The 26,230-nt window shown below is 44.9% G+C and overlaps 1 protein-coding gene across 6 annotated transcripts in view; it reads left to right on the forward strand.

Moving 5' to 3' along the window:
* The window catches only part of eya1 (EYA transcriptional coactivator and phosphatase 1), a 64,418-nt gene extending 38,475 nt beyond the window's left edge, over nt 1–25,943 (forward strand). For 4 of the 6 annotated variants that reach the window (XM_063874002.1, XM_063874005.1, XM_063874001.1 and 1 more), the window contains 11 exons: nt 2,110–2,192; nt 2,541–2,727; nt 3,329–3,471; nt 4,530–4,613; nt 9,246–9,335; nt 20,270–20,328; nt 20,413–20,573; nt 20,913–21,027; nt 21,208–21,329; nt 22,276–22,376; nt 24,353–25,943. In XM_063874002.1, the coding sequence (XP_063730072.1) occupies nt 2,110–2,192; nt 2,541–2,727; nt 3,329–3,471; nt 4,530–4,613; nt 9,246–9,335; nt 20,270–20,328; nt 20,413–20,573; nt 20,913–21,027; nt 21,208–21,329; nt 22,276–22,376; nt 24,353–24,433 (1,226 nt within the window). In that variant the 3' untranslated portion in view covers nt 24,434–25,943. The remainder of the gene's footprint in view (nt 1–2,109; nt 2,193–2,540; nt 2,728–3,328; nt 3,472–4,529; nt 4,614–9,245; nt 9,336–20,269; nt 20,329–20,412; nt 20,574–20,912; nt 21,028–21,207; nt 21,330–22,275; nt 22,377–24,352) is intronic. The other 2 variants (XM_063874003.1, XM_063874006.1) reach the window with 1 other exon arrangement.
* The last annotated feature ends 287 nt before the right edge of the window (nt 25,944–26,230 follow it).

A 26,230-nucleotide genomic window follows, 5' to 3' on the forward strand; every position in this document is an offset into this window, starting at 1 on the left:
CTGAGTGAAACACTGAGGTTCCTCTAGTTTTCCCCCTGCACAAACACTGAGCGGACGCTGGTGATATTGGCCTCTACGTCTTCTGTTTTTCATGCTTTCCTCCACCCTTCATGCCTCCTCCACTTCCCCCCGTGCTCTTAAAGCTGCTCCACGTTTGTCACGGTGTGGGAGGGCCCTCCTGATGGGGGCCAGTGACCGGAGGATGAAAGGAGCTCCGTCTGTTGCTCCCCGGGAACAAAGGTGTAATTACGCCTCCGTTTAGAAACACTACATTTATCTCCGGCTACGGGAGGGAAGGGAGAAGTGATTTGTCTCAGCATGGACACAAGTAAACAGTTTTGGAAGTCTTTTAAAACCTCTATTACAACATCTACATCTTCCCAAAGCTGTTACTTGTTTATTTTTGTATATTTGAGTATATAAAATGTCATTAGCGTGCAGAACGATGCACAGGCTGCAGAAATCCACAGTTTTGGCCTTCTCTCGAGTGGATGCATTGTTTATACTTTGCATTTAGAGAGCTTCTTCTATCACATCGAATCAAGCGCTCTCTGCTCACAGATCAATCTCTGAGCACTTTGTGATTAAACGCCTATTATTAATGAATAAAAGGCTGCAGGAAGGACGATTTCAGTTTTATTTGGTGTTGAAGTTGAATTATAAATATTATTCTTCAGTCCAAGAGTCAATATTTAAAACACTTTATTTTACACATAATGGGAAAGGGCAAAGGGGCAAAGGGGCAAAGGGGCATGCAACAACATAAACGCACACAACCATGTAAAAATTGCATCAAAAATGACAAATACTATAAATAAAAGGAGTCGTCTGCATATCTGCATTAAAAATGAATGGCAGTTTATTTGGACTTAAATATCGAGAAATAATTTCTACTCTTTTTGTCGGTAAGATAATTTACTTTGATTTTTTGGTACATTTAAGATTTAATATGTAAAATAAAAACCTTTTAGTGAAATATAAATATATCAGATATTCAAATAGTTTTAAGCAAAACAAATGTATTTAATTAAACCCTCAGCAGTCTGTGATTGATTTATTCCTCCTGCCTGACATGAAGCTACAGGTGGATGTCATGGCCCCGGGGGTCCACCGCCGCCCCCCCACATCATAACTCATGTCATGTATATTGTTAAGCCATTAGATGCTATCAGCCCCTTTTGAATGATTTAATTACCCAGGAGCCCCTGTGCTCAGAGATGTGACGAGCGGAGCATACATATTCAGTGACTGCGACCTCCACCCTCCTCCTCCATACCTCGCACACAGACACACACACACACACACACACACACACACACTCCATCCCAGTGCATCCGTCGTTTCCTTCGGTAGCACACACACAACAGTCTCTCACATTGTGCCGGCTTCTGCCTCCCCCCCTCACCTCTGTCATTCATCAGCTCTGATCCAATCAGTGATAAGCAGGACAGAGATAAGGCTCTCCCTCAGGCTGCCTCCGTTCATCACCTCCGAGAGACGTTTCACGAAAGAAAGTCCTTTGTTTTCCTGCTCACAATGTGCCATTTCAGTCCTGTCTCTGCAGGTCTGATGGATAAATGATGGTCAATGCAAAAATAGAGTATTTGCATTATCAGTTTATCTGCTGGTCTTTAAAATGTTAGGGAAAAGTGAAAAATGTCCACCACAGTTTCTTAAAGTACAAGGTATGTCTGTATTGTGGTCCAAAACCAACACATCTTTTGCATAAAATGATAAAAATGGGGGAATGCTTCATATTGGAGAGGCTTTTGACACTTTTCTGATTTTAAATCGACTGTCAAATTGATGATTCTTTTGTCAAATAATGCTTTATCCTGAAAATAAAACCCATTTTTTACATGAAAATTTACTTTAAATAACAACAAATATTTAGAGGTTCTTTTTCTGTTCATGCAATGAAACTGTTGGGTCTTTAAAACATTAGACAATAGTGAAAAATGTCAATAACCACACTTTTTAAACCTTTAATGTCTTGTTTTCTCAATCCAAAACCCAAATGTCTTCACTTTTATATCATTTGAATGAAAGAAAATCAGCATTTTGTGCAGCTGCACATATATAACTCATAAGTGTTATTCTTCTCTTAAGGTGGCACCTTCACAACAACGTCAGGCTTGTACCCGGGAAACAACTCCCTGACAAACTCGAGCGGCTTCAACAGCACGCAGCAGGTAGCTCCGTCCTCCCTCCTCTGATCTGGAATCAGTTTGTCCTCGTGCAGAGCTGGAAGCCTTTCTGAAACATGCATACTCAATATGTTACATTTCATCCATGACACATTCAAACATAAATCAGTCGGGATGTCAGGAGCTCTGTGCGCAGGATTACCCTCCCGATGCCACGGAGGAACAGATGGACTGCATGTGTTTGCGTTTATGTTTTGGAAGCTGCTCTGTAAAGTAGCAGCTCTGCAGCGGGGCAAATCTCACATTACTCTGCACAGAAACCCCTTCTGCAAACACGTTCCTATCTGAGTCTCTCCACCCACATTAAGCATGCTCTCCTTCGTCTCTCCTCAGGACTACGCCAGCTACCCGGCCTTCGGTCAGGGTCAGTACGCTCAGTATTACAACAGCTCTCCGTACACCTCGCCCTACATGACGAGTAACAACACCAGCCCCAGCACGCCCTCCACCACCACCACCTACACCCTGCAGGAGCCCCCCAGCGGCATCACCAGCCAGCCCGTCCCAGAGAACCCTGCAGGTGAGGATATAACACAATATATCTGGAGGAAGGCAAACAATCTGCTCACACAAATGCACGATATTCATAATGCAATGGTCTATCGAACAGTCTGTTAACAGCAAGAGGTTTGACATGTTACCCATGTCTGTCTGCGGCTAATTGATGAACACGCCTCTTTTAATTTAGTTTTTTACTTAAAATGAAACAGAAGTTGAAGGCTAAGTTGCAGAAACTGACCAATAACATGAGCTAAAGGCTAAAAATTGCACCATATTAGTTAGAAATGCTTCACCCAGAGAGTCACTTGCTTTCAAATTGTCATCCATCAACACCAAAGACATCCGGCTGATTCCTTGCACACTCCTTCAGTTTACATGACTGACATCTTCCCTATTTCCACCTGACGTGCACTCCATTACTTCCTGTTGATCAAATCAGCGAGGAGCTTTTAGTGTGTGATTTATGATACCTGTAGGCATGCATAATGTCTAAGAAATGTCCCAGGATGCCGTCTGTCTGTCCTGCATGAAGACAAATGGTCCCTCTTTCTCCTCTTCTTGGCTAAAAGCAGAGCAGCATCTCCTCTCTATTTATTCTCTCCTCCCTCTCCTCCTCTCAGTAGAGTACAGTACCATCCACAGTCCATCTACCCCCATTAAAGATTCAGATTCGGATCGATTGCGCCGGGCCTCGGATGGAAAGTCACGTGGTCGGGGGAGAAGGAACAACAACCCCTCCCCGCCGCCCGACTCCGACCTTGAGGTAGGGTGAGCGTGCGGCTCGGCGACAGACAGCCTCGCCCTGTCTGAGGCCCACACACACACACACACACACTAATCCACTTACTGCACACCAGCTCCGACACTGCATGCGCATTAATTCTTGACTGAATGCATTATTGATGCACGGTGGAAGATATGACTTCACCAAACACATATATAAAGTTCCCGTGAATAAACAATAAGGCGTGACATGAACGGAGCCATAAAGAAGTGGATCATGGTTAATACTGCGAATTACAACGGCATTGAATGCACCATGAGCAGTGGTACACAGTTACCAAGTACTATGACTAAAGTTGGAGGTATTTTTACTTCATCTTTTGCCTCTTTTAACATCTACTGCACATCTCAGAGGTTAATATAGTACTTTTTACTTTAAACATTCAAAATATGATTTATAACAGGATAAACTCATTTTTCATGCATTATAGGTCGATATACTGATCCCATGGTGAAATGCACAAGCTACCCAACAGTATATCAAGTTTATGTTTTATCAGCTGCAGCATAAAAGTGAAGAGAACATTAATGCATCGATATTTGTAGTTGAATAATATCATATGTTCTTTGCTGTTGTTACTACTTTTATCTCAATACAAAATTTAAATACTGTCTATAAACTTTTGAGGTACTTCACTCCACTTAAGTCTTTCAATTTTCTTCCACTTTATACTTTAAATGTGTTGGTTCTTTAAGCTTGGTTGTAACTGTGTTATTGCTCCGCGCTCCTGAAAGATCTGGGTGCTTTGTCTGCACACTTGAAGCTGCATGTCAGAATGAGAGGGTTTTCATTAACGCGATATGAATTCAAACGGAGCGTGCATCACGGCTCTCTCTTCCTACCGTGTTAACATATCTCGTTAATTAGTTTGTCACTATCGATCTTTCTAATGTAAAGGGCAGAGGGTGGGGGGGCAGTGTTGCGGAGACCATCCCGAGCAAATGGATCCGGGTCCCTGTGGCACAAACCCCCCCCCATATTGAGCTGAGGATCACCTTGCAGAGTGCACCATTGATTCCCCCTCTGTTCCTCTGCAGCGGGTGTTCATCTGGGACCTGGACGAGACCATCATCGTTTTCCATTCCTTGCTGACTGGTTCCTACGCCAACAGATATGGACGGGTGAGTGACGTCTGCATCTCAGCTGGAGACATAGATATTAAAATCATAAAGCTTTGTTGGGAAAGCAGTTTTCATACAGACGTTAAGACCTTTAGCACACATGTGGCAGAGCAACATGATGTAACAGTTTAAGAGACACAGCAGGTAGAAGGTCTGATAATAAAAAATAAAGCACAGTAAAATAAATAATGAAAGAAAAATAAAGGAAGACAAATTAAATAAATAGGACAAAAAATAAAAAACCTATAAAATAAATTAATAAAATGTAATAACAAATAAAAACAAAACCCAAATAAGATAATAAAAATAAATAAAACAATAAAATACAATTACATTTGTTTAATTAAAACCCAAATAAGATAATAATAATAACTAAATAAGAGTAATAAAGCATAAGAGAGTAAAAAGCTATGAAGTAAATAAATGAAGCCCGTTAAAAAGTGTCTCTAATAAAAAGCTGTGGTTTAAAGCAGTAACACAGAGGGTGGATTTCTCCGCAGCGAGCAGAACTCAATGTCCAGATAATTGTTTCTTTTTTTAATGGTCCGACGAGGCCCGAGGTATTCGCCGCTCTGCCTGCAGCTGTTGCAGATATGCATGGCTGCCGGGGGGAGGGGGGGCTCACAACAGTTGCACTCTGGATGTCTATTGACACGTCTTAAGTGTTCCTTTCTCCTCCAGAAACGCCACATTGTTAGTTTAATTAAGTGCTTCTCAATCCGGCCGTTTCAGGCGCAGTTCTCCCCAGAGACCGAGCCCGCCCCCCCGATGAGATCCAGCCAGAACTCAGAGTGCAGGTTCCCTTTTAAAACCGGCCCTTAATCAGGATGCAAATAACAATATATCATGTAAACATAAATTATGATACAGGGAGGCTGAGTTCCAGTCTGAGCGTTTGCTTTTCCAGCCTCGGGTATTTGTTGTTCCACGTGAATTGCTTTTTCTAAATTTAAACTTTGAAAACAAACTATTTGGGAAAAAGGCCGAATCTTATTCTCATGGTTTGCTGGAGGTCAAAGGTTATATATATAGTCTCTTATCTTCCCGTTCTGTTCTTGTTTCTACTTAACATTTTCACTGCTTCACTTCAGTAGAACTGTGAGGTGCTTCTACTTCACTCCAAAATGTAGATTTTCTGCTACGTCTACTTTATTTCATATACATTTGAATACCAATTTACTCAGTGTGTAAATTCTCTTATGAAGTAGTTTTAACCAGACAGTACCAAGCTTTATTGTGATTTATGAAACAATTAAAACTCTTTGAGGCTAAACAAAGCAGAAGAAAAGCATCTCTGATTATTTTACATGATGTTTTACTGTTTAGACAATGGCAAAGAGTCACTAATGCACCAAAAAACAGCACTTAAAGGTGAACTACAACATAAAAACCAATATTTTGATGTACTTTCTAACAATAAAAGCTGAATAATATAATATCCTAAAGTTTACAACACTTTTATAAGAGCCGTTCTGCACAATAAGTCCTTTTATATAATGGTTTTCTAATAGTTTAGCTGATAATCCTTCTGCAATTGTACTTTTAGTAGAGTATCTGAGTCCTTTCTTCCCCACAACACATTTTTACGCTTCGTAAAGCGCTGTCTTGCAGTCTTTTTAGCACTAGAGCTGATAATGTGTGCTTTATAAATACACTCTAGATATAATGCATGCATATGAAAGCAGAATCCAAAGCCAGTTCGCTCCACACGGCTGCGTTTTGAACATTGTTTATCTTTCTGTTTGGTGGCGGAGCGACCTTTCTGATCCCCGGTTGTTTGGGCTGCAGAGGTGTCCGGGTTTGAAGTCACGGATGACATATTGCTGCTCGTATGTGGGAGAGCTTAGCGTCCGCGGGCCGCGCTCTCCCTCTTTGTTCTGCAGTGAGGGGGTGTTTGATGGGGGCACTGTTTTGTTTTTGGGGTGAAAGAGGGCTGCCCCGCGACCCTCCACTGTTTATTTACTTTACTCACAGCAGCCCGGCATGCTGGGTAAAGAAAGAGCCGAGGCTTAGGGAGCTCAGGGACTGTCCTACCCCCCCCCCCCCCACACACACACACACACACACACACACACACACACACACACACACACACACACACACACACACACAGGGTCTCCAGTGTGCTCCTCTGAAACAGGAAACACTCCTGACTCCATCCCATCAAAACTCATATGGGATGTGACAGCCGCGAGAGTCACTTTCTCTTTTCCTCCTCCTCCTCATTTCAATGGTTGTTTCTTCATGCTGAAACCTGCTGACTCTTTAACTTTAAAGCAGCTTTATAAAACGGGAGGCGTGCACAGAGACCACAGAGCACGCTACCTCAAAGACTATCAGACACACACATCTGTAAACTGCAGACCAGCGTCCACCACAACAAGCCGCCTCTTCCCTCCTCCTGTAGGTCAGTTTTCTGGTTTAACACAAGGAGAAAACACCCCCAAATACAGAGAATACAATGACTCAACACAACCAGACACACAGTTAAGAACAGAGTGAAAGTCAGGAGAGATTAAAGACATTTCAAAATGAAACAACAGATATAATCAGACGAGGGGCACACAGATATGACCTGGTGTTTTCTGCCTTTTTACTCATTTTTAATATAAGTTACAGTGGTTTAAAGTAGTTGTGCATGAACACATTAAAAGAGGAAGTACTGCCACTCCATTTACACTTGTGAAAATGATATTTATTCCACAAAAAATCACACAGTTTGCGGGATTATTGATAGGAAAGCATCGAAATTCTCTCTAAAATATATAATAACATTGTAAGAAAATGACAGTAAGTTCAGAATTTCAGCCCAAAACTAATGAGTGTAAGATCCTTTAATATATTAGCAGTCGACACTGATTCCTTAAAAGACTCCAACACAGAGCATGAGTTGTCCCCAAATTCTGTTCTGGTGTCACATTTTCTGTCCCGTCATCTGAGTGTCACAAACAAAAAGTTCCCCACAGATTTCCCTCCTGGCTTCTCTTCGCTCACTATAAATAGTCGTGTATCTGAGTGAGCACACATCCACACTTTCTCCCCCTCTCTGTGACCTCCCCCCACTCTCTCCTACTCACACACACACACACACACACACACACACTCTTATCAGCTCTTTTAATTGGCATCAAGGCAGCTCAGCCCCATAAAGCTGATGGCTGGGGCCAGCTGTGCTGCTATTGGGCTGCCCAGAGCCGGAGCTTAAAGTGGGTGGGGATGGACGGGGGGTTGTTATTGGTAAGGGTCTCAGAGGGGGGTGAGGGGGGGGGGGGGAGACTTGGCGCCCCTGTGGATGGCACTGACGTCTCGGGACAGGTGGAGCTGCAGTGACAGCAGCAGCACTTTGGCCTTCTGGCCTGCTTGTATTCTTAACTCTCTCACTGACTGATTGTTTAGATTTGATTGGAAAAGGATTCACTCACGACTTTTCCCACCAAACCGGCCCTCAGAGAGCTGGTGGGATCACGTGTCTTTGTAGACGGACCCTGAAGGCCTCCCTCCACTTAACACCAATTGGATTATTCCATTGGATTATGGATTATTGCAGAAAACAGGATCTTTTTAAAATGATTCTTACACGTCACCAGCGCTAAGCTAAAGGCGGCTAACGCATGGACCTTAAACACATTCACAAAACCATTGACCTCCATCCCCAGGGACAGGAAGTGCTAAAATGCTGAGTGTTTTCCAGGTTTTAGGACTGGTTTCTGCACCCTTTGGATGAAGTCTGATTGAGTGACAGTAACATGGAGGTTCAGAGGAAGGGGAAAGCCTGCAGAAGAGCAGACTGAGCTCTTCTTGTGTGGTTTGGTGTTAGCATTGTGTTGTGTGACAGGTGATCAGCAGAGAGCTCAGGTGTGTCTTCAGGTGCTCTGCAGCTGCAATCCCTGCTGCAGACTCAGCCAGCTGCACACAATCCTCCTGCTATTGTCCTGTTCATCCTCTGCTGATTAGAAGCAGTAATTACTGATAGTGATTTTCACAATAAAAGCAGGAAAAAGTGGCTTTTTTCCGTCTTCTGAGATGATTGGTTTTCTACCTGATTACTCCAGGTCTACATCTCGATGTGACGATGCACTTTTTTTCATTATCTGTTCAAACTGCACACATTGTCCCAGGCTCGTTAATTATTCACCCCTCTCTTGGTTTCACCTTACAGACGGTACACTTCTCTCATCGTGACACAGGGCTCACATTACAGATCAGGATTTAAGGAAAAATGACTTTGCATTTATTTTAAATATTAATAAACACCCGTCAGAGCGGCTGCTTCTTCAGGGAGTAAATCAGATGATGCATCAGCACAAGTATGTGGAGAATGGGCTATTTACGACGAGGCTGTGACCCCCAACTCTTCCTCGGACCCCCTCCTCCTGAGAGGAGACATGCTTTTACTGCGTTCGTTCTGTCTGTGGCATTTCTGATGGTTATTCTGGTCGCTCTCGCACAGTCGTAAACACTGGCTGAGACTTTCATGTCCGGGTTTTATGGGAGCAGCCCGCTGAGGAATTTAAAGGGATTCTGTGTTAATTGAGTGACTTACTGGGACCAGCGTTATTTACCGGTTCACATTAACCCCTGCACATGGAAAAAGAGAACCTCACTTTTTAATTGTTTTTTTATCTTTTCCAGGATCCGCCCACGTCTGTGTCATTAGGCCTGAGGATGGAGGAGATGATCTTCAACCTGGCCGACACACACCTCTTCTTCAACGACCTTGAGGTGCGTTTGCTTTACTCTCCTTTGTTAAACCCCCTGCTGTTCTGCACAGACGCCTTCTGTTCAGCTTAGTGGCAGCTCCAAAGGGTTCATAGTTAAAGATAAAGATGCAGAGAAGCGCACGGCATCCAAACACCGTAAGTACCGTAAACGACTGGAATATTTCATGCAACACATTTTTAGCTGCATGATACACAAAATAAATCTCAACCACGACTGATCTACAACGAGATTTCTTTGCTAATAAGTGTCATGCATCCTCTGCAATCATAGCCACTCACCAGTCCCAATCAATCTTCATCAATCTATCAAACAATCCAGTGTTTATGTTATAAGATATGGACTAAATTATCCCTAATCCTTAAGCAATTAAAGGGATTGATTCCTAGAAAAGTGCTTATTGTGAAGCTGATTTTATCTGTAGGAACTATTTGCTAGTGCTTGCTGGGTCTCAATATATAGAGGGCTTTGAATGCGATCAGGAGGATCCAATCTGACTTCTGAAGGTTACAGAGAGCCAGAGTAAACGGGTCAGAACGAACGACCTCTCTAGTTAACCTCACCTAGGGACATGTAGCGTAGCCAACAAGACTCCAGAACATGCCGGAGGGACTCCGTGATTTTTCTACATGAGCCTCCATCAACCTGGGGTCACCAGCGCCCCCCCCCCCCTCAATTTGTCTGGCTCTAGTGTTTCCGTGGTCAGTCCGTCTGTCTGTGTGTCACGCTGTGTGCCGGGTGTCGCTGTCCGACTCCTCTGCCCTCTGATTCATGGACGGCCGGTGTAAAATCTGCACCCTGGGGCACAGGAATAAAGGGAGGGGAGGTGGAGAAGTGTGAGGAGGGGGGAGAGAGCAGAGGGTCAGGGGTCTTATAGACTGTACGTGCAGACAAGCTAATCAGTGCTCATCCCAATTAAGCGATTAAGTGATTCATCCTAATGTCCTTTCACTCGTCACTACGGCTGAATATATATATCGCTGCTGCAATGAAAGCATGTGAAAAAGTCACGTCAAAAAAGGAAACAATAACTAAAATACGCCATGCTACAACTCTTTGTGCATCATACAAAAGAAAACACCATCCAAGAAGCATCTACACGAAGAGCTGGTTACAAGTTTGTGACTTGATATTCACAGATAACTCATCAAACATCCAGAGAGGAAGGCCCAACTATTTGTTAGCAGGGGAAGAAAACGGATCAAAAACAGGAGCTTTTTTCATCATATCTGGTGAAAATGTCTGACTTTGTTCATGTGTTCATGCACAAAAAGAACAATAACACTACCTGTATACTTAACTATTTAAATGGAGAAGGTTGCAGGATCATTTACATTATCTTAACACCAATAATATTATATAAATATCATGTTTAATCACAGCTAACTGTTAGCACTCATCACGTTTAGCCCTAAACAAAGCCATGTCTCTCAACACGTCTCTGTCTGCTGTGATTTCATCCCTCCTCCTCCTCTCTGAATCTGATCCCAGCTCCTCCGTCCCGCTGACCTCACAGAGAGGAAATGTTTTGTTTGATACTTAAGTGTGAAGAGATCGGCGTCCTCTCTGCCAAGTCTCGTTACTCAGCGCCGTGTTTCGGCTGCGCTACATGGAGCAAAGACAGAGGAGGGAAAAATCTGTAGAAGAAGAGGAGGAAGAGGAGGAGGAGGAGGAGGGAAATGTTCTCCCAGACGGACGAGGAGTGACTGAGTCCACACGCAGGCATCGCGATCAAAGTTAATTGGCTGCAATTGGCTGCCTAAATATTCCCTGATGCCCGGCCCCATGTAGCTGCACTTTCTTTAATAGATGTGCCCCAATCGTCTGGAGAATGGCAGTTTGTGACAACGCTTAAATGTGGTTTCTGCTCCACATCTGTCCCGTGTTTTGATTTCTTTTCATGTGTGATGAAACCACATTGGCAGGACTGCTTATAAAATTATTGCAAAGTCTAGCTCTGCTCTATCTCAGCGTGGAAATTATTAGATTTTGTTTTGACACTTTAAAGCTTTTAGATGTCTGAGTGTTATGACTGCGGCAGCGTGTGCTCCGCAGCGTCCGATGCAGAGACGCTGCGGCGATCGTCGTTAGCCGTCACACAGGAGGACATTCTCCACGGACATATTGATCTCCTGCTCTTAAACTGAGCCGGGCCGGGCCGAGTGTTAAGTGCCAGTTCTAACCAGTTGTGTTTCCTCCCCGCTGATTTACAGTCCTGCATCTCAGATAGGGCTAAATGCAGTCCCACTATAAATACCGCAGCCAGCAGCAGTTATGTATTTAAGCATGTGCAGAAATGCATATGGTCCTTCTAATTTAGTCTAAGCCATAAAGGGAGACCCCAGAGGCTGCAGAAACACAGGTGCAGAGTTAGTGGCCTGTGTGTGTGTGTGTGTGTGTGTGTGTGTGTGTGTGTGTGTGTGTGTGTGTGTGTGTGTGTGTGTGTGTGTGTGTGTGTGTGTGTGTGTGTGTGTGTGTGTGTGTGTGTGTGTGTGTGTGTGTGTGTGTGTGTGTGTGTGTGTGTGTGTGTGTGTGTGTGTGTGTCCAATCGGAGTGTTCACACTGTTGTCCTGCCCGTTAAATATGGACTCTTTACAACTTCCCTATACGAGCAGGATCAGATTATCTTCCATGTACTCGAAGGTTCCCACACATCCTAGAAAGTCTTAAAGGGAATTTAATAATTAATAAACTAAAAATAAGGAACTAAAATTAGGGTACTAAGACGTCTCAAATTGATCCTCCAACTATCTTAGAAATGTATAAGATGTAGGAAATATGACATTAGAAATTTCCCATTAAAGTCAAAGTCTGGCAAAAAAGCCAATGGGATTTTTGGGTGGATTTTGGATTCATGCAGGAAGAACAGTTCCTAAATCCACATTTTTTCACACAGTTTACACATTTCCTTCAGCAGGATTATATTCACCAATAAACAGCAATTTCATTATTTGGTTGTTTATTAAATTAGGACACTAACAAAAGTCACATTGTGTCAACCCTACTGCTAAGCTAAAGGTGGCTAACGTACTTTAGACACGCTTCAAAATTAGTAAGTGGGATATTTACTGTATTTAATTTAAAGTCATAGAACAAAATGTTAAAATATCTTAAGTTTGTGTTAACCATAGACCTTATTTTAGGCCTCGTACATAAAAAAAAAACATTAAAAAAAAGGCAATTTCTTCGAGACGAGGGAACAGGAAGTGTAAAAGTGCTGACTCATTTCAGAGTTTCTTCACTCTATGAAGCATAATATTGGACTGTGTGTGTGTGTGTGTGTGTGTGTGTGTGTGTGTGTGTGTGTGTGTGTGTGTGTGTGTGTGTGTGTGTGTGTGTGTGTGTGTGTGTGTGTGTGTGTGTGTGTGTGTGTGTGTGTGTGTGTGTGTGTGTGTGTGTGTGAATGGAGGCTGGACGCCGTTGATAGAGCTGCTGAGTGACGATTCAGAGGAAAGTCATAAAGAGAAAGAGGGCATGCCGGAGGGGTCAACAGGGATCAGTTTCTCCCTGACGTCTCCCTCTTCCTCTCTAACCTCTCCGGATCAGCGCTCGCTTCTTTAGCGTCCACCGGTAGATAGAAGTGAAGGGGCCCCAACACACACACACACACACACACACACACACACACACACACTATTAATTAGCCTTTAAAATAAGTTGTATTTTAAAAGCTTTATAGACAAACATATTTAAAAACAATTATACAAAATCAATAATGACTTTCTTATAACTGTATTATTTATATTTTGTGTTCGTTAATTAAAGTGAATAATACATTCCTAAAAGTCAATTACATAATGTTCATTTGTCGTTATTATTACATATTATTTATTAGAGCTCCAACCATTTGTCAACTAATTGATCGTTTTAAAAAATCATTTTCATTTGTTTTTCTGCCTCAAATATTTCAATTAGCTGCTTTTCTCTGATATCATATTAAATTATATCCTGTCATATATTTTGAATTATAGATGCATTTATTTGTGGACTTTATTAATTAATTGATCTACATAAAACTCAGCAGCAACTATTTGGCTAATTGATGAGTTGATTTCATGCAGAAATGTCAGAAAGTGTTGTTTTTGCAGCCTCTTAAATATGGAGAGTTGTATTTTTTTGACCAAACAGGAACTTGTTTGACATTTTTCACTATTTTCTGACATTTTATTGACCATTAATGACTCTAGAAAAGAACCGGTAATAAAACGATCATGAGTTGCTTCGTTATCGTAACTTTCCTTCCCATTTTAACCCCCTCCCTGCCCTGGTGGTGCATGTGAGTTAATTGATGGTCTGCAGCAGTGTGTATAATGAAGCCCACCGAGGATCCCCTGACGGCTCGGGGTGAGAGTTTACTGACGCTGCGGCGCTGTGGCCCTAACGCCCAGCGGTATGTGGGAACCGGGGGCCTCTCTCTCGGACCGGGCCCCCTGTGCTCCCCTCTCAGTGGGGTGCGGGGGCTGCAGTCGGCCCCTCGCCTAGGTGAGAAAACAACCCTCCCTGTCTGCAGGATAAAGGGCACGGGGGCAAACCACTCACAGCGAGCGAGAGGGGGGGACATTTTAAATTAGTCCTCTGATGCCTCACACACACATGCACTCTAAACATGTTGCACACACACATACACACACACACACACACACACACACATACACATAGCCTTTTACAGCCCCTCACCCTCCCCTGTCACTCTCACCGGGGGCCGCCTGTTAATGAGAGATGCTGTGAAACGCATGGTTACCTTTTTCCTCGTGGCTGAAACGGCCCTCAGGAGCCTCTTAGTGCTGTTGGTTTTACGTCCCTCTGCAGAGAGTCGGATCCTGTGCTGGACCGGGGGGGGGGGGGGCTTTACGGTGTTTTCCTTGATAGTATATATTTAAGGTTGTATTCCCGGTCAGGAGGAACATAGTGCTAACTGTGAGTCATGCAGGGGATCGCTCAGGAATTAACACTGAGGCTCTGTGGCACCAAACTGATTTTATATTACAATAACGCTATCATAACACTTAAACCCACCCTGATTTGCACCAGAGAATATCTATAAAACACGGGATTTCAGCTCCTTATTGTGTTTTTTATGTGCACAATAGTTCAGTTCAGGCAGCAAGGGCACCTTTACACAGAATATACGTCACAGAAAATGAGTAAATGAAGTAAATACTAGAAATGTGCAAGAAAGTTGCAGGAATTACACACATCAATGCATATAAGCTAAAGAAAGTAAAGTACAGGAGAATAAATGCTGTATATTCTATTATTATTGCAGTGAGGGCTCAGTATATTTTCTCAGATGTGTGTTCCATCATGCATCTGGCCTCTGATGCAGCACTCCTGTCCTGCCGAGCGACATGACTCCCTCACATCCCACTCGTGTGTTTTGGAGCGACTACAGAGAGAAAGTGGAGGTTTCCAAAGCCAACACCCCCGCCCGCTACTGCATGCTAGCACAGCTGCTGCATGCACCAAATATACCATGAGAAAGGATGATTTTTAGGGGTAGATTTGTTGAGTTTAGACAGGGAAGAGATGGGGAAACGTTTACGCAGATTTGTCTGAGCTGAAGTCCACTCTGAGGATTGAAGTGTTGCTGTGTGCAGACGTTTGTTACGAAGGAAAAAGCTGAAGGACGGAGATTTGATATTCCATTTAGCTCTCCTTGAGGTGTGGTTTGGACTTGCAGCTCATCAATCATGCATAACTGTGTCTCTGCCTATCTGTGGGGTGTCTCTGTCTCCATCAGACCGCACTTCCCTCTGAGCACAGGGAACCCCTCCCGATCGTGTGAACGCCCCCCCCCCCCCCCGCTCTCTGTACCTGTGCTTTGTTTGTCGCTGTGTTTGAATTCCGTGTCTGTTCAGGCACAGACTGTGGATAGGAATGAAGTGGGTTTTCGAAGAACTCTCCCTTTGTTACCCACATCCTGTGTTTGACCCCCAGGTAATCACAGCCCCCTCCTCCTCCTCCTCTGCCTGTGGTGGGAACGGAGGAGGAAGTTGCTGGGGGTCACGGACCGCGGGGGGGGGATGACAGCCGCTGCCGGTGGAGTGGCGGTATTGAGAACCTGCGAACCATGGATGAGTCTTTTTCACATGGCATTAGCCTGTAGGTCAGGAGGAATGCTGTGATGACGGCTGTTATCGCTCACACTGAGGTCTGACCACCCACCCCCACCCCGGCAGCTCACCTGAGAGAGAGGGAGGGGGGGCAGCTTGTATCCATCAATGGAGAACTGACGGGGCCCATAGAGTCAGGGCCCCTCTGGCCTTAACCTGCAATATGTCACTCAAAGATATGCTACAAACCAGGAAGAGACTCTAAAAGACTGCAGGGAAACAACAACGAACAAAGAGACATAAAAAGACAACTAAAGGAGGTAAACAAGTGCAGCAAGTGACTCATAAAGACTATAAAAAGAGGCAAAAGCACCACAAGAGACACAAAGCAACTACAAAAACATGCAAAGACACAACGTTTTGAAAACAAAAAGCAACCACAGCAATAAAAGGGCCCAGTGGCCTAAAGTGTTAGGGCCCCTATGGCCTTCACCTGCAATATATCACTCAGAAAGACATGTTCAAACAAGGAAGTGAGTCAAAATAACTGCACAGAAACACTGAATGATTACAAAGACACAAAGACACTTACAACGACTATTAGGAGAAGCAAAACCACCTCAAAGACACTCAAATGACCTGCAAAGAGACACACCTCATAATGGCTCAGCTGCAAAGAGACACAACAAGACTGCAAAGACATGCAAAACAGCCACAAAGACACTCACAATGATGCAAAACAACTATAGATAGACACAAAGCAGCTACAAAAACTTGTAAAACACCAGCAAAGAGACTAAAGAACTACACAAAGACTCATGATGCCCCAATGCTCTTATCCTACATACTACAGCAGTGACCCTGAGCTTCATGGGATATAAAGAAGAGTTCAGAAAGACGGTCCTCTGTGTGTTTTGGTAGCATGCATCTCCTCCCTCCTCCTCGGCCTGATAGCAGTCAGCACTCGGCGCTCTCTGCAGGAAGACTCAGCGCTGATTGCTTAATGACAGATGCCCTGGGAACAAAGAGGGCTCTGATAGCTTCCTCTGCAGCGAGGACCTCTCAGCAGACCGGCGGACAGACAGGCAGCCGGGGAGAGGAAGGGAGAGTGAATGATGTCGAGATGGAGGCATCCTGTCTTCAATTGTTGAGCATTTTTTCCTCCTGCGCAGATAAAGGCTGCTGGGATGATAAAAGCCGGGAATGCGGCTGATGAATTTAGCAGTGTTTGCATAAGGAGTAATTGCGACGGCTTCTGGTGGAGGGTCTTCACTCCTGAGTACAGTAGGAGCATCTGGAGCCAGTTAGCAGTGATTGTAGGTTTTAGACAGACCACTGTTTGCTTGGTGAGGGGAGATCGGGGGGATTCGATGGAAAAGACATGTTCAAAAGGTTCTCAGAAAGTCTCAAACTGCCACCATCTCCAGGCCCTGACCCTCTGTGGTTGGTGTTTCACTGACTAAACAAAGGCTTTCTCTCTTGTGATCTGTAAAATGATTCAGTGACAGTGAAGTGATTGGGAATGATCTACTGCATCACAAGAACACAATGCAGTAGCATCTGATTTCACACATGCACTTTATTCAGGAACGCTTCTGTCCTGCACCTTTGCACACAGCATGCACATATAATAAATGGGCTCTGGGACAGTCCAACAGAAGCTAGTAATGCAACTGTTATTGATGCAAACAGCCATAAAACTGAACAGCAAAAGAAGAATATAGGGCAGAGATATACATGTACATTTGGCCGCTGATGCATGTTGCCGTTATGCCAATGCATGCTCAGTTTCTCAGGTTTAAAACATTTCTAAATGCATGATGAGGTGTTGCAGTCGATTCTGCATTCACAATACGGCGGACGACTCGTATGTTTCATTGTGCACAAGTTTCTAACTCTGTGAGGCAGAAGACGTCTCTTATTATTTCCAGGATCAGAGCCATGAGGAGCAGTTTTTGCAGGGTGCATATGATCTTGTTGCATATTTAAAAGAAGTTGCATATTCCAATGCATCACCAGTGGATCTTGTGATTGGTTCAGGGGTCTTTTGTCAGACACACATAACTCTTAATGTTCTTGTCCCTGCAATGCTCAGCGGCACCGGCCTTTCCCCTGAAAGGTTACTCCATCTTGAGCGGAGTCATTTGTGGTACAGATATCCCTAAATAAATGAATTAATGCTCCCAGTATTTGTTTCTCTACGTTTCAGCAAAAAACACACATTTTTTAAGCTGCTCTCTGACTGATACATGTGTTCTTGGCTCCTTCTTAAATGCATGATTCAGATCGGTTCTATTTATTTTACATTTTAAAACCCGTGCCGTTGAAAAGCCCCCCCCTCCCGAATCCACGACGGTGCTTAACTGAGTTGAACCTGCACCGTCCGTGACTCGGTGGTGTTTACGAGGCCTTCAGAAGTGCCTCCTAATGAGTGTGTGTGAGGCTGCCTGTACTGGTAGTCTGCTCCTCCACCAGGAAGCAGCTGGGGGCAGTAACTGTGGGAGAACCCCCCCCACAGACAGACATGGAGGTCTCAGCTGTTAATTAAGCGTTATGACTCCTGATAATTAGAGAACTATGTAAACACGCAGAAACGAGGCCATTGAAGAGTGTTTTTCTGCGCTGTTTGGATTTATGAACTCACTGGCTGAGGTCCCGTGTGTTTATTAGCTCTGTGGATTTGGAAAAAGTCGGTGAAAAATCATTCCTAATCAGGCGGCAATTACAATAGCGGCAGTGAGGGGTAATTATGGAGACATATTTATGTGGTTTCGGGTCATGTTGGAGTTCTGGATCATAACTTAGCAATGCTGTCAGACTGAGAAACACATTACAGGGGGGGGGGATCTATTGTCATCCAACAAGGGGACAGTGTGCAATTAGCCAATGATACCAATTAGTGGATAAAGGAGAGGCTTGGTGCAGTTTTTGTTCCTCCACTCTTAAAGGTTCAGACGCAGCGATACCGCGGGCTGGGGTTGCATCGGAGGATCATTTGCAGACATAAATGATCCTTAAATTTGTCTTCCAGCCGGGACAAATTGCTGCTTTCTTCGTCTATTAAGGCTCGGCTGGTGAGTGTCTGGAAGCAGATTATTGAGGGGCTCCATGTGAGGTCACGTTGGACTCCTTCCCCCTCCTTTTTATCGGGGGTGCCGGAGAGGAGGGGAGAGGGGTCGGGGGGTCAAAGTCTTTTCCTCTTTGGATCTCAGGGCTTGCTGGGAGAGGCTTGGCGAGAGAATGGCTGCATTAGAGCGAGGGTCCGGGGTCAAGATTTTAATTCTGTTAAAGAACAGCTGGTTCGAGTTTCTCCTCACGTTGCTCCTCTCCCCTCCCTCCCTCCCTCCCTCTCCTCCCCTCCCACAAATCCAGGGAGATGAAAAATTTGTTCCGAGGGGAACCAGTAAAATAAAAAAGGTTTACAGTCCAAAGCCCTTACCCTTACCCTGCTCCGGCATTACAGAGGAATGCAATAACGTCAGCGTTTGGCTGACTGAAAACAAGGAAGTCCTCTCTGGGTTTTCCTGTCTTAACAGCCGGATGAAACTTAATTAAAAAGCTTAAAAAATGGGGAGGAATTCTGGTCCTAAAGCTCCAATTTCCAGGAGAAATTATTATTTCACACGTAACTTTAAGCAGGTGAGAAGGAGCTTCATCTGCCCTTTTAAACTCCAGATCAGGACGCCACATTTATTCTACAAGGTAGAGCAGCTCAGAGTGAGATGTGTTGATCTGAATGCCAAGGCAGGACGCTGTGAGAGGGGAGGAAGAAGAGGGGGGGGGAGGCACTCGCTCCCCTATAAATGGAAAACTAATAACAGATTTTTCGTCTGCTTTCTGCTGCACTCTGGCTGGCTGGATGGCCCCGGGGCCGTGTTGGTGTGTGGCGCAGCAGCAATCAGAGGTCATAATTTCATTGGCGGTTAGCATCAGGTTCAATTCTTCTCGTAGGTTACATTTACCAGAACGTCTGGATTGTGTTACTGTGTACCGGAGGAATCAGTGCGGAGCCGCACGACGCCTCCACCTTTCTAAGACGCTGCACCCCCACAGGGGAACGCATGTTTAGAGATGCACACACACTCACACACACACACACACACACACACACACACACACACACACACACACACACACACACACACACACACACACACACCATTAATGCCAAGGCTCTTCATGCATCCCTCTACTGTATGTATATATATCAGTGTGTGCATACATAGCTGCTCACATGCCAACCCGGGGAGTGTTTAGAGTCTCTGGATTGAGACTTAATTGGTTGTGTCTGTGGTGTGCATATCTTTAGACCCCTCTAGTGGCAGCTCTCTGATGAGGAAGATGAGCTCAGTGTGTGTTGCACACAGAGAAAGTAAGGCGGAGAGGATTGACGGTATAAAACGACAACATTTCCACTTTAAAATGTCCTAAAAAGAGTCGCTTTATGAAGGAAAAGCTTCCTCTGGTCTCCAGTAATGGCGTTGTGTCTCATTTTAGCATACATAAGCTACCAGAAGCTGTCCTAAACTGACTTGTTATTCAGTTTTAAGCTGAGACGTTTGGATCTGGAGTTATGAGAGAAACAAACTGAGCTAACGTGAGCTTTTTTAACGTCAACCTGCTTTTGCAGGATTTACCAGTGGGTAACACCACTTTTGCCAGCTTATGTCACAAGGCCAACAAACTTGGTCTTTTTTTGTTGTTATTATTTAGCTTTTGAGGCTGAGCTGTCCAGAAACATGCACATATTCCTGAATAAATATCTGAATTCCAGGGGAAATTAGCCTGTTAAGTGTTGGGAGTGTCCTTTTCTGATAAAGAAACCCCTCTTTAAAGGTGTGTGCATCCTACGTTACTCTAAAGCTTTAATTGTGTGTGTTACAGGAGTGTGACCAGGTACATATCGACGACGTGTCCTCCGACGATAACGGCCAGGATCTGAGGTACAGCACTTTGATCTTAATATATTCTGAATAAACCGAGCCCTGTGTGTTCTGTGCTGATCCCTTCCTTTCTCATCCTCCCAGTACGTATAACTTTGGCGCTGATGGTTTCCATGCAGCAGCCACCAGCGCCAATCTATGTCTGGCCACGGGCGTGCGGGGGGGCGTGGACTGGATGAGAAAACTGGCCTTCCGCTACAGAAGAGTAAAAGAAATCTACACCACCTACAAAAATAATGTCGGAGGTAATCCCCAACAAGCAGACCTGTGGAGGAGAAAGTGTGTGTGTGTGTGTGTGTGTGTGTGTGTGTGTGTGTGTGTGTGTGTGTGTGTGTGTGTGTGTGTGTGTGTGTGTGTGTGTGTGTGTGTGTGTGTGTGTGTGTGTGTGTGTGTGTGTGTGTGTGTGTGTGTGTGTGTGTGTGTGTGTGTGTGTGTGTGTGTGTGTGTGTGTGTGTGTGTGTGTGTGTGTTATGTGTGTGTTCTAAAAGCACACATGCCGCAACACTTGGTCAGGGTGAATTTTGTAAATTTCAGCAGTATTTGGAGTGCCGGTCCAACCCAAACAATGTTCCCCTGCGTTTCAGGTCTGCTGGGCCCGGCCAAAAGGGAAGCCTGGTTGCAATTGCGAGCAGAAATTGAAGCCTTGACGGACTCCTGGTTAACACTGGCACTGAAAGCACTAACATTAATCCACTCAAGGTAGGACTCCACGGAGGAAAATTGTACCCAGTCCCACACCGCACGTCTATAAACTCACATGTGGTGTAAATAATTTCAGCTCTATATTCCCGAGCTGTTGGAGGAAATGCCGGAGCTCTGATTTCTTATTTTGAGACTCTGTCCTCCCGCACTGTGATTCATAAAGCTGTCTCCCTGCAGGTCAAACTGTGTGAACATCCTGGTCACCACCACGCAGCTCATCCCGGCGCTCGCCAAGGTCCTGCTCTACGGCCTGGGGATCGTCTTCCCCATCGAGAATATTTATAGTGCAACCAAAATAGGTAACGATTTGATGAATCCCTGAGTGCCTGTGAGTGTAACGAGCAGAGACACACCTCTGTGCTGGGACGGAGGCGTGGACGGCTCGGGAGACACCGTCACCGGAGACGGTTGATGTTCCTCTCTGAAGGAATCGGCCTAATCAGCCTGGGATTATTTTCCTGCAGCGGGGCCTCCCCAGGCCTCTCCTGTTCAGCCTCTGCATATGAAACCACTTCTGCACATTTATGTCATTCCACAGCAACAAGACCCCCCTCTTCTTCTGCTCAAAATCTCCCCCCTCTTCCTCCCGTCCTCCCCTTCTTCACTGTTTCAAATGCAAAATAAACATCGAGCTTCACCCCCAGAGGAGAGAGGAGCTCCTTGTAGAGTTTGAGGAATAATTCACCCCCAGTTTCTCTTTTGTTCATAATTTCCCACTCTGTATAGCTTTGGATTAGTGGAGAAAAAGACGTAGAAAAGCCTCAATGATAGGACATGTTTGAGGCTTTATTTGTCAAAAAAACATACTTTTTAAACCTTTCCAACCCGACTCAAGTCCTGTTATTTGCCGATAGTGTTTTAATAGTACACATTTCATCCTTTTTGGACTTTCATTTCACTATTAGGCATGTCAGAAGGGTCTCCTGTTGGAAGGGTGGATAACAGATTTGCAAATGGTTTCTTTGGGGGGTGCAGATGGTCCTCCTCTGCAGACCCTGCAGCATGCACCACTGATTCCAGCTGATTTAGGTCCATTTGTCCCAGAGTTTGAGGAGCAGGACAACAGAGTTAATGCCTCTCAGACCCTCTATCTGCTCTCTGATCTCATCCCGGCTCCTTGGAGTGTTTACTCTGCACTCTTCTGTATGTGTGGTGTTTTTAAAGGGGGCTCTTGTCACCCTTGTGCCTTTGAATCCACTCGATGTGTTTGCATCCACTTACATCCCGCTCCCCCCCTCCCAACAGGGAAGGAGAGCTGCTTCGAGAGAGTCATCCAGCGGTTCGGGAGGAAAGTTGTTTACATTGTCGTCGGAGATGGTGTGGAAGAGGAGCAAGGCTCGAAAAAGGTAGGGGAATAAAGCAGAAACACACAAAAATACATGTTGATTACTCCTCTTAAGGTCAGGAGTTCAGAGTACAAAACATAAGAGAGAAACCTCTGATCCTCTCAGGTTCACAGAGCGAGGGGGGGCTGGTATAATTATATATTCCTGCTGTGTGTGCCCTCATCGTGAATAAAGGAGGCGTAAATCATTGTGGATGGAATCAGAAGAGTTCCTGTGGCCTGTCAGCAGACGGATCAAATGCACCGAGCGATCTGACGGTGTTCTCGTTTTGTTTCCACAAAGTTTGGACGCAAACCAAACATTCATTCGTAGATTAATCAGACAGCCACAGGGTTTGTAACGCCTCCAGCTCCTCATTGTTTCTCCGTAAACACCGAGCAGATGAGGAGCGATTAGGACGCTACCTCTTCCCCGGATCGGTGCAAAGCTCTGAGAGCCCAACACACCCTGGGAATCAGGATGATTGGGGGGGGGGGGGGATGCAAATATTTTTCTTTCAGCGTGCAGTTGTTGGAGTGTGACAGTGATGGGAGGATAAGGCGTCTGAGAGCAGCGAGTCCCACGACACGCCATGCGGTAAAAGGTTCCTGTGTCAACATCACAGAGGACGTGGAATAACAGCACGATTTCAGCCGTCAGGAGCCTCACGTCAGCCCTGACAGTGTGAGCAACTACAAAAGCTCAGACTTCTCTCAACCCTCATTCCTCTGACAGAAAAAAGAAAGCGCTGAAACAATCGTGCCTTCAGTTGTTACCGTCACCCGGCACAGATAGCATCTGCAGCTCTTAAACTTAAAAGCAAAGACAATTTACAAAACAAAAAGCAGAGAGCTCTTCAGGGGTCAGTGCAGGCGCTCCTGAGCAGAACATATGCCTGGGAGGCCATACCTTTGATAAGGGGGGAGGACAGGGGGAGGGCTGGGGGGTAATGGGCTGAACACACTGAGGAGCTGAGACTCTACCTGACAAGCTCCTTTCATGCTCCGAGACTCAGGTTTCCCCCCGTCCTCTGCCCGGCAACAACAGCTCTTTCGCACCGTCCCAAACACACAGGAAAGGAGCCTGGGGGGGGGGGGGGGGGGGGACACTGATAGGTGCAACAAAAGGGAATTTCTCACAATGTATTGGCTTTTTTCAAGCATTTATTTAGGAGAAAATACAAAGTAGAGGTATGGCTAAAGTAAAAGAGAAAAGACAAAAAAACAAATAAAATTAAACTTTTTTTCAAACAAAATACAGTTTATAAGAAAACAGTTCTGTAGCTGTACCATGTGGCTGCAGAGCTACACATGTGAGGAAAGGAGCGTGTGTGTGTGTGTGTGTGTGTGTGTGTGTGTGTGTGTGTGTGTAACAAGGACTACAGACCATCATGGCGTCCAGTCAAAGACTACAAACCCCACAGTGAGCAGGGTCAGGTTGATGTCCAGGTGAAGCAGATGAGCCGATTGACCCAGAGAACGAGCATAAAGGGGGGAGGGAGCAGAGTGTAAGAGGTGCAGAGAGGAGCTGTGGAAGGTTTTGATTTGTTTGTCTGCAAATAATTAAGTTGGCATGTCATGAGGAGACTGAACACACTGAGTTTAAGTTGGAAAACAGCATTTCCTGCACACACTCCATCTGATTGCTCTCTCTGGAGAAACTGACTTACTGACTTCATGTTTTGCGCGTGCTAAGACGGGCTACAGTAGGGCCTGGTCTCCAAATAAATTGTGTTCTCAACATAACAAAACTCTGTTGCCAATTAAAAGCTAATAACCTCCAAAATTAAGTTGATTTTAGAATAATTACCAAACCACGTCTCAGAATTTGGATGGCATTTACCAACTTATTTGACCTTCTGTACTCGAGTACCAACTATGTAAGGAAGCACAGAACATGAAGTCCCAGGACTGGAAGCACATGGACCCAGTATCATTGTCTCTGAACCTAAACCATTTCCAGTGTTTTAATCCAGTCCTCTCCCCCTCCCTCCCCAGCACAACATGCCCTTCTGGAGGATCTCCAGCCACTCAGACCTCATGGCCCTGCACCACGCTCTGGACCTGGAGTACTTGTAGCACTGCGGACCCTCTCTCCACCACCACCATCCTTGCAGCCCCCCCCCCGTACATCTGGAGAGGAGACGAGGTGATGGTGGATGTGCTGACACGTGGTCACACTTTGTCTTAACCCTGAACTCTTGTGTTTTTTTCGTTGTTCCTCTGGAGGCGAGGTGGATTTACAGCGCTGCAGCTGCTCGCCCCGGTTACTGTGAACGGGTCGCTCTCTGAAGCTGTCCCAGTGTTTTACGGCCCCCTGTTTGTGCCGGGACTCTGTCAGGGTTCACACCTGTGAGGAGGGCTACTGACGGCCTCCACACTAAAGTACAGCAAAGACTACTGCTGGAGGCGTCCCCCCCCCCCGTCCCTCCGTCTTCCGGCTCCTCGCCGCCATCTCGTTCTGTCTCTCCTCGACGAGTCCCGAGCTGGTTATTTATGGGGGGACACTTTGTGAGGGAAGGTACCTCGAAAGACTTTTTGCAAAGTACCCACAGCGAGGAAGGAAAATCTAAAAGGGGGTTTTCTAATAATTTAAGAAAACTTTATTTACAATGCTGAGACAATCGTGTATAGAGGAACTCTCTTTGTGTGTGTAAGTTTGTAATCACTGGACTATTCCTTCCTATATTCATTTAGGTATGAAAGGTGGCGATGCTTTTTCATTGACGTTTAAAAAATATTAAAATAAAAAGGCATCCGGGGGAGGAGGCGGAGCCTGCGAGTGTTGATGTGTTCACATGTTGCTCCGTAAAAGATGTGTATTTGTGATGAACCGTTCTGTCACGACCAAACGCATGGCTGTCGAGACATTTCATTTAGTCATTTCAGCAAAGTCATTTCAGCAGCTTGCAGCCCCCCCCCCCCCGTTCATGGTAAATGTCCTGCCTCCTGGGAGCCACTCAACAACACATTTGAGATTTGAAAAAGCAGGCTTGAATAGGTTTTATTATATTTTATACAAGCGCTATAACAACTCTTGTACAGCGAGCGTCATTTTGTATGATGCAGTGTTTTTATTTTACATTCTGTGTCCCTCACGATGCTTCTTCTTCTTCTTCTTCTTCTTCTTCTTCTTCTTTCTTCTTCTTCTTCTTCTTCTTCTTCTGTGGTGTCGAGAGAAAATCCACTAACCCTGGGAGGCGTGTGAACAAACAGGACATGTGCTGTCGACTGTGAATTTCTTAAAGGGGAACACACTCGCTGTGTTTCTGACCTTTCCTCCTTTGCACATGATCACTGTTGGCCTTTACATTTCACTCTGGACCCCCCTCACCCCCCTGTCTTCTCCACACATCTACATATTGCTGCTAGATCAAGGTAATGGTAGGTAAACTAGAGGAACAGTTTTTTAGATTCATACCGCACGCTTTTTTTTATTATGTTGCAATCATAATGCAAACTGGAAACTCTTCATGGGCGTCGTTGTGAAACGCAAAAGATTGTTGTGTCTGCAAAATATGTGTACAGATGTTTTTGACATTATTATTTGATTGTGTTTAAATTAATAAAACTGATTTGTGAACTGTTACAGGAAGCCCTCTGGTTTGTTTTGTTTAAATCTACTATGTAATACTTCATTTAAAGGGGAAATGTCTTGGAATAACTCACTTTTCAGAGCTGCAGATATGTGTATCTTTGGTTCCTACAAACATCACATTCAGGCTCATCTTCATGCACCAGCCTCCTGACTCCATCCACAGCCTATGAACTGCCTCTAATCACATTTCAGCTGAGTTGACTATACAAATAAGTCTTTGATACTGGAGTTGCTACCTTTGCATAATTGGGGTACTTAAAGGGTCAATATTCTGCCCT

Source organism: Eleginops maclovinus, chromosome 21 (assembly GCF_036324505.1).
Source record: "Eleginops maclovinus isolate JMC-PN-2008 ecotype Puerto Natales chromosome 21, JC_Emac_rtc_rv5, whole genome shotgun sequence".
Taxonomy (NCBI): Eukaryota; Metazoa; Chordata; class Actinopteri; order Perciformes; family Eleginopidae; genus Eleginops; species Eleginops maclovinus.